The 9031-nt window shown below is 39.8% G+C and overlaps 1 protein-coding gene across 1 annotated transcript; it reads left to right on the top strand.

Moving 5' to 3' along the window:
* Window positions 1–5990: 5990 nt before the first annotated feature.
* B3GALT1 (beta-1,3-galactosyltransferase 1) lies at window positions 5991–6971 on the top strand. The gene has a single exon (XM_069471779.1). It carries the CDS (start codon window positions 5991–5993, stop codon window positions 6969–6971), a length of 981 nt encoding a protein of 326 aa, XP_069327880.1.
* Window positions 6972–9031: the final 2060 nt, after the last annotated feature.

Raw genomic sequence — 9031 nt, 5'->3', positions numbered from 1 at the left:
TTTCCGCCTCTCTCTCCTAGAAAGCAAGCTCCCATATGTCTTACCAGCTCAGTTCCTGGCACCTAGTTCATCTCCGATGAACAAATGAAGTATATTTGAAAATGCAAGGGACACCTGGAGATATTCCTTAAGGCACCAGAGAATGGAAGCAGGCCATTTGGTGAGGCTCCTGCAATCGTGCCCATGGATGGAGGGAAGCTCAAATGATTGATTGTCAAGCCAACTCAGCATAAGTGGCAACCAAGACACAGGAAATCAGTGTTGACTTGTACCTGCCTGTATTAGTCAGGGTTCTCCAGAGAAACAGAACAAATAGGAGATGTGTGTGTGTGTGTGTGTGTGTGTGTGTGTGTGTATAAAGAGATATGTGTGTGTGTGTATAAAGAGATGTATTTGAGAGATTGTCTCATGAGATTACAGAGGCTGAGAAGTCCCATGATCTGCTGTCTGTAAGCTGGAGTCCTGTGAAAGGCAATGGTATAGTTTCAGTTGAAACCCAAAAGCTTGAGAACCAGAGGAGCCAATATTGTAAATCCCAGTGTGAGTCCAAAGGCCCAAGAACTAGGAGCACTGACGTCTGCGGGCAAGAGAAGATGGTGTCATAGCTCAAGCACAGAGAGCCCTTCCTCTACCTTTTTAGTTCAACTCGGGCCCTCAGGGGACTGGGTGATGCCCATGGGCATTGGTGAGGGCGATCTTTCCCCAGTCTACCAATTCAAATACTAACCCCTTCCAGAGACACACTTAGAAATAATGTTTTACCAGCTATCTGGGCATCCCTTAGCCCAGCCCAGCTGACACATAAAATTAACCATCACACTGCCTGACCAATGATGGAGGTGGACATGGAGCTGACACCCCAAACTATGCACAGTTCACCAAAGAGACACGACCCACCTGCTCCTAGACCTTACCTCTGAGTACAAAAGAAGAATTTCACCAAGTTTTGGGTTTTTAAAAATAGATTATTCAAAATAACAGACAATCCACCATGCAGTTTCTAGAAGATACTAACTTCTTAGATTGAAAATTCTGCCCCAATACCTCACTGAAAGGTGAAGGTGGATACTTACTGGAGAGTTCTGCGAATGAGGTAATCTGAAATACAGTCAGGCCCCTGGGGGGAAAATCTTTCATGTGTTCCAGTTGAATGTTTCTATTTGGAGGGATTTGTATTTAATGGATGACAACTTAATGTGTCATCAGTGTCTCTGGTTGTGGCAAAGCTGCTAAAAGGAATGACAAATGTTATATGTGCAACTTTCTATTTTACTGATACATTAACTTGTCTGTTAAACAGGATTTTTAAAAGTCTTGTAAAACTGAGAGAACACTCCAGAGGATTCTGCTTTGTGGCACTCAGTGCCTTCGCCAGAACTTTCGAGCTGACTTTTTTTTTATTTCCTTTTGCTTTTTAGCAGGCTTTTTGCTTTGAGTTTTCCAGGAAGAAAACAGATTTCTCTATCAGGAAAATCTGCACTGTGTACTCACTAATCTGAATGAACAAACAAAAACACTAGCAGGAATACTATTTATTTAGAAGAATTGATTAATATGTGTGCTCAGGATGTAAAACCACGAACCGACATAATCCCCTCACCCACATTGGATCCTGCCTTTTGTATGATAATACCATCTGCCGGGACAGAACCCTTTCTGCAGAAACTCAAAGGATTTGGCAGTGGTTGTTAATACCTATAATGTATTTGGAGATAAAACAGATGTTATTTTCTCTCTTTCTTTATATTTAAGGCTACTAAGACACAGAAAATCCACATCGCAAGTTAGGATTCCTCAAAGAGTGAACCATGGACATGCTGGCCCATTACCAACTACTTCATCCAACATATATGAAATTTACCTTTGGAGTTCAACACATGGTGCTTCTCTTTCTTGCCTTTAGTTACATTACTATTTCTAGCCCAGAAGCATATTTTTATACTTGTTTGGCCACCTGGGAAATCTGTTTTGTTATAAGAAAAAAGGCTATTTTTTACCATTCCATGCTATAAATCCACATTATCCATGGCCACTCTTCATATTTTATGCTAGTTCCTTTTCACATTTCAAATCCTCTGTTTTTTTAACAGAGGATTTACTAAATTCTAACTTGCATTTAGTATTGACTAAGATGTAATACTATGCCTACTTTTGTTCTAATATCTGAAGAAAAAAAGGAAAAAAAAGGTCAATAGAAATCGTGATTGTTTTATCGTGTGTGTGTGTGTGTGTGTGTGTGTGTGTGTTTCAGGACTTCAAAGAAAGGAACCTGCAAAGACTTTCTAAACCTCTTCAATGATTGCAGCTTCCCAACCTGCCCTTAGCATCTTCAAGTTTTAATGTGCTCTTTGCAAATCATCACTTTTTGATAATCAAGAATTCCTCCAAAATTGGTATAGTATGTAGTAAACCAGAATGAATTAGAAAAATTCCAAGCAATAGAAACATGTCTAAGAAAATAAATGCATGGATAGGGAGAATAGCAGCCTGAGATGCTCTCTACCACCCTAGGCTTTCCCATCCAAGATTATGCCTATTGCTCCAACAGGCTTCAGGAAGCTTGGGAGTGACTATGTACCTAGTCAGTCACTAGTGGTGTGATCTTGAGCAAACTACTTCATATCTCTGAGTTTCCATTCTCTCATCTTTAAAATGAAGAAACTTACACCTCTCTTGTAATACTATAAGTAATGAAACTCTATAAAATAGAATAGAATAGCACAGAATACACCATATAGCACAGTGCCTGGTCTACCATATGCATTTTAAAATGAGAGCTATGATAATAATGATAAGAAGTAATTTTTTTATTTCCTGTCCAGAAAAGAATGTTCATTCTTTTGTGAAAAGGTGTTTATAAATACATAAACTTTTTCATGTTCTCACCTATTTCTCTTATATTTCTCCCTTTATTTATTAATATTGTTTAGCTCTTTCTAAACTGCCTGGGTATCTATGTTTATGCAACCCTTCCCCTCCGCCTAGAAATTTATGCAGAAAGGTATCAGATAAGAATTCTCACTCTTCTAGGGCATAGAATTATGGGAAAAAGAAATCTTTAATATGAAAGAACGGTTTGCTATTGAAATCAGTGGACAGGATTTGGGGGAGGGAAAATCCTCCCTCACATCCTTTAAATTGCACAGATGGGTAAACAGCTACTCAGCTCAGGACTGTTCCTCAGCACCACTTCCCATCTGACCCTGCTTATATCCACAGCCCCCCTTCTCAATACCCCCGCCCTCCTCCCCATCACCCTGTCCTCTTCCTGTAATCAAGTGTTTACAGTCCTGGTACACACCATGCTCTCTCTCATTTTATGCCTTTGCATATGCCCTTTCCTTTACCTAGAATTCCCAGCTCCCATCCAAATAATATCTAGTTGTCCTTGAAGATTCAGCTTAGCTCACCTTTTCTGAACCTGCCGTAGCATCTTCCCCAGGACTCCCTCACTGTGTGACTCCAGGGCTGGGGGGAGCAATGGGATTCACACTGCAGCCCGTGTGAACAGTATCCTCTGGAGTTGTCCTGTGCACGGTCTGCAGGACTGTCCCTGGTCCTCCTATACTCTGTCCACTGCCCAACCTCCTTGCATACTCCAAATAGCCTTGCAATGAAAATTTTTATTCCACTGTTTTAATCATTTGCTTAAAATCTTTTCTCCTAGACTAAGAGTTTTTTAAGGCAGGAATATACATTCTATTTCTCTTTTTCCAATATTTCGCACACAACAGGCACTCAGTAAATATTTTATTAACTAGCTGACTGATGAATAAATGAGTTAACGAATGAATAAATTCAAGAGCTGAATGATAATGTGACTATAGAGATAGGAGATAATAACTTGGGATATTAACTTCATAGGGACAGGAAAGAAATAATAAAAAGGAGATCAAAATATATATAAAGTAGAGAAATCCTCCATTAATAACCTAATGACTGGCTCCCAAATATTACCTGGCAGGAGCCACTTCCAGGTGAGTCTTTTGGGGAGGCCCCTGCCACCTTAGTAGTAGGTGACTCACAATTGAGTAGGAAAATATGCAAGGGGACAAAGGCAATCTGATGATAAAGGTAGGCTTATAAGAATAGATACATAGGCTGGGACAATGGTAGAGAAAGTTTGTTTCTAGTATCATCTTGGGGCTTACTTACAACATTTTAGAATTGAAGTGAAGTCCATGTCTATATATCCCAAGTTGAGAAGCCCTTTTCTCTATTACTGGAATCCCTCACTTCCTTTTGCTTACTGTTTAAGTAAGCTGCACATCACAACTTTCTTTTATCAGCTCTGGTACACCTTAGAGCAGAATTTTTTCCCAGGAGGCCAAGGATACCAGAGTCTATATTTAGAGAGTACTTATTATGGCGTGGATGAAGGCCCGACTATGCCTAGAGTCATGCTGCTTGAAGCCATTCTAATATTCATTTAGTTAGAGCTATAACCACACTGAGTTATTGCTGGTCTCATATGGATCGTATATTTACAATCCGCTCCTGGCTTAGACAAGAGGATGTATATTGTCTCTGGTGTTGCCCACCACGTCTTTTTATTTCATTACGACTATTGTGCTTGGAAGCATGATTTTCAATCTATATTCCCAGTTAAATTATTTCAAAACAGTCTGTACATTTAAGCACATAGTTTTCTTTGAAGCAGACTTTGTTAAAATTGATATCTATTCTCTACTATCTCTGCCTTCCAGGACTACCACATTCTGCTGTAACGAGAAAGGAAGAAACAATTTTTTACATGAATGGATTTTGTAACCTGATATATAGATTTAACTGTCATGAAGTCCCCAAAAAGTTCTGGAAAGCATTAGAAGTTCTAGAAAGGATTAGAGTTCCAAAGAACAACTTCAAAATTTGAACACCAAATTGAAGTCTTTCATCACATCTTCTCTGGATTTGTGGCCCCCAAGCTCAATTGTCTCTCTTACTATACTCATGCTATATTTATAGGCAAATGTAACTAAGTTTAAAAAAAATTTAAAGAGGCCAGTATAATTTCATCAAGGGAACATGTGAGTGAATTGTTGAAAAAAGCGACACCATTTAGATCAACTCCAAAATAAATGCTGCCCACTGTCTGAAAGGACACTTGGGTGACAGTTGCCATGCATGAAGAGTCAGGATATTCTCTGCATGAAGACTCGTGGAAAATTGAGAAATTAGGAACCAAGAGTTGTGAGAGTGAAAGTAAGTAAGGAGAAAGTGAGGAACAGCTGAGAATTACTTTTCAGTCTGAGCCAAGGGGGACAGTGTTAGCAGAGATTTCCCAGTGGTCATCAACACATATTCAGATAAAGAGTTAGAGGAAGCAAGGAGATGATGAGAACTGATTCCTTCATCAGAATCAAGCAAACAAAAACTCAGACACGGAAAAATGGAAAAGAGATATGAGGCCATGTAGGAGACTTCATTGCTTGAAAGAAGACTTTAGTGCCAGAAAGTATTTAACTGAAACAAAGGCCTTTTAGGAAGAGGGGGAAACTTTTTTAAAAAATGACTAATGTTCAGTTTACTTCCTGTTTATGTAGAGTTTATAATCTATATATTTGTTAATTGGATATGGATATACATAAACAACTTCAATCACGGAGTGGGAAAAGTCAGGAAGTTTTCAGTACTGATGGAAATGAATGATCATGTTTATTTTAGTCATCATGGGTAATTCTTATGCCCTTGTTATGCTTGTTTGAGGATGTAAAATGACTAAATAAATCTAAATGACAACTATACTTTATTGATTTTGCAGAGTTATGGGGAAGATTTATGAGGCATGGAGTAATCCACCCTGTCTGGAAGACAGTAGAGCACATGCCAAGATGCCAGAGTGCCACTGAGGCACGCGGACAATCCCTGACTCGCGCCTCTCTATTAAACTTTAAGATTTGTTAGTAATATGCTGCCCTCAGAAGATGAAAAGAAACTAGTGCCAAGAAGGCATATTCTTCCATATTTGGAATAGACGTGCTCTCAAGACAATGGCTTCGAAGGTGTCCTGTTTGTACGTTTTGACAGTTGTGTGCTGGGCCAGCGCTCTCTGGTACTTGAGCATAACCCGTCCCACTTCTTCCTACACTGGCTCCAAGCCATTTAGCCACCTAACTGTCGCCAGGAAAAACTTCACCTTTGGCAACATAAGAACTCGACCTATAAACCCGCATTCTTTTGAATTTCTTATAAACGAGCCCAACAAATGTGAGAAGAACATTCCTTTCCTTGTTATCCTCATCAGCACCACCCACAAGGAATTCGATGCCCGCCAGGCAATCCGAGAGACGTGGGGGGACGAGAACAACTTCAAAGGGATCAAGATAGCCACCCTCTTTCTCCTGGGCAAGAACGCTGACCCTGTCCTGAACCAGATGGTGGAGCAAGAGAGCCAGATCTTCCACGACATCATCGTGGAGGACTTTATTGACTCCTACCACAACCTTACCCTCAAGACACTCATGGGGATGAGGTGGGTGGCCACTTTTTGTTCAAAAGCCAAGTACGTCATGAAAACAGACAGTGACATTTTTGTAAACATGGACAACCTTATTTATAAATTACTGAAACCCTCCACCAAGCCAAGAAGAAGATATTTTACTGGCTACGTCATCAATGGAGGGCCAATTCGGGACGTCCGCAGTAAGTGGTATATGCCCAGGGATTTGTACCCTGACAGTAACTACCCACCGTTCTGTTCGGGGACTGGCTATATCTTTTCAGCAGATGTGGCTGAACTCATTTACAAAACCTCACTCCACACAAGGCTGCTTCACCTTGAAGATGTATATGTGGGACTGTGTCTTCGAAAGCTGGGCATACATCCTTTCCAGAACAGTGGCTTCAATCACTGGAAAATGGCCTACAGTTTGTGTAGGTATCGCCGAGTTATCACCGTGCATCAGATCTCCCCAGAAGAAATGCATAGAATCTGGAATGACATGTCAAGCAAGAAACATCTCAGATGTTAGGATTTTTACCGATGTAAATACGATTTTGTTTTTGTTTTTTTAAGACATGGGGCCTAAGGTGTTGGTATTTTACAGGTGTCACCAGGGGAAATGGACTGGTGAAGGGGTTTTGTATAGTTTTTGCTTCCTGCTTCTAGTTCCTTTCTTGGATTACCAATTTACAAATGTTAGGCTCTGGTCATAGAAACAATAAATGAGTTAGAAGGGCCAGATTTCATTCTCAGGTCCCACGGCATTGCCATTTATCTCGAAAAGTGACCGCCAAGCAACTCCTAGGATTTGTGTACTGTGCATCTGAGATGACAATTTGGTTATGGGAAACCGAAACTCACAGTAATGTCTTCATATCATCTCTGCAAAAATGAATAAGTAAATAACTCTTTTTCAAAAACAATTCAGAAATTATGCACAGTCAGGAAGACACACTAGATGTGATTATTAATATTGTGTGTGTTGTTACATTAAATTTTTACATATATTGCCATGTAATGTGTACAGTATTTGCAGTTCCACCAAGAAATGAACTTAGTACTGGCAGGGAGGCTGCAGTTAAATAAATGGGGATTTAAACTTGAGAATCAAATATTCTGTAGGTTTAGAAATCAACTCTGCTTGCTCATCCAAGGATTAAACCTGGTCAGCGGGTGGAATGTATATAAAATGCTACTTAACAAAGTAAACAAGAGAATTTTCTCTCTTTTTTTTCTTTTTGCTCTTTCGGAACAAACATTACATGGTACCTCCAAGGAGACTTTGCCAAATGTAATCTCACCTGCTTCCTTTCCTACAATGTCACTAAGCGCATTTCACAGTTTCTGGATCTGGTAGGCACATGAATCCTAGTACAGAAAATAAGTTGGTAGGAGGCCAGAGAAAAACAAATCACATTGAGAAAACACAGCTTTAGGTATGCATTATAATTAACATAAGCTTAGCAATAGTATAAGATGCCCTCCCACACATTTGCCAAGCACGTGAGAAAATCTTTAAGGGTTACCAATATTATTAAGAAGATTTGGCCCTACTGTTGCCAAGACAGTTAGACTCTCTAACATCTGAAAACATCCAAGTACCGTTAACAGCAGTGCTGTTATGAGGTGTTCTGGGGGCTCTGTGATTGAGGTGGGGAAGCCTAGGTCCAAGTCCTGTTGATGCTACCGTACTTTTGAGCCATCTGAGCAGGCATCTTAATCTTGCTATGCTTCAATATGCTCATTTGTAAAATGGCTGTAAAAAAAAAAAAAAAAAAAAACCCTACCTCACAGGTGCTGTGAGAGCAAATTGCATATGCTAAGTATTTTGAGATCCTTAGCTTAAAAGGTGCTACGTAATGCAATGTGTCATGCATTATGCTAAATGCTAAAATAATTCCATAATCACAATGGTCATCAGTAGTAGAAACATCATCTTAATATAAAATCTGCCAAAATAAAGATCAACTATGAATTATTAGTGCACCTAATTCTTCTAAGACTTTGGCTTTTCCTTGGCTATAAGTTAGGTGTTTGGGAAAGCTTCGATTTCTCTGCCATTTCCTCTGGTTTCAATGAATACGTTATTAGTTCAGTGTGTTGCCTTGATATCCCAAGGTGCTCAAAGTGAAGGCAGCTGCCTCTCTTTGGGAAGGAACCTCTGGCTGGGGGTATATTACAGCAAGTGAAGCATATGCTTTGCACATGCATCGCAGCAACTTAGATCTCAGGAAACATTTAATCTGAATTCTCTCTCTAAGAACTCTGAGGACAGGTCGAGCTAGTCCACCTCTGTCAGAAGAAGAACAGGCACTCAGCAAACCCACACATTGTACATCTTCTACCACTCATTAGAAAATTCCTGTTTGTTCTCAAAGAAAGCCCCACAGCTAAAAGGGTATACCTTTTTATTTATTTATTTATTTATGTATTTTTTAACCTGACCCCTTGAAGCCCCCATAGAAGTTGACAACAAACAGGTAGACAAAATGAACAAAAGGAAGTGATGGCCTATTTCTTGAAAACACTGGATGTCTTATCCCCAGCCCCAAAGAATCCAATATGAGGCAAGTCTTCCCATCCCTTAAT

Source organism: Eulemur rufifrons, chromosome 1 (assembly GCF_041146395.1).
Source record: "Eulemur rufifrons isolate Redbay chromosome 1, OSU_ERuf_1, whole genome shotgun sequence".
Lineage (NCBI taxonomy): Eukaryota > Metazoa > Chordata > Mammalia > Primates > Lemuridae > Eulemur > Eulemur rufifrons.
Note: the sequence above shows the minus strand (reverse complement) of the source record. Positions and strands in the feature narration are given on the sequence as shown.

What these genes read in the sequence shown, in the direction of transcription:
- B3GALT1 (XM_069471779.1), top strand. Translation starts at nt 5,991, where the DNA reads ATGGCTTCGAAGGTGTCCTGTTTGTACGTTTTGACAGTTGTGTGCTGG.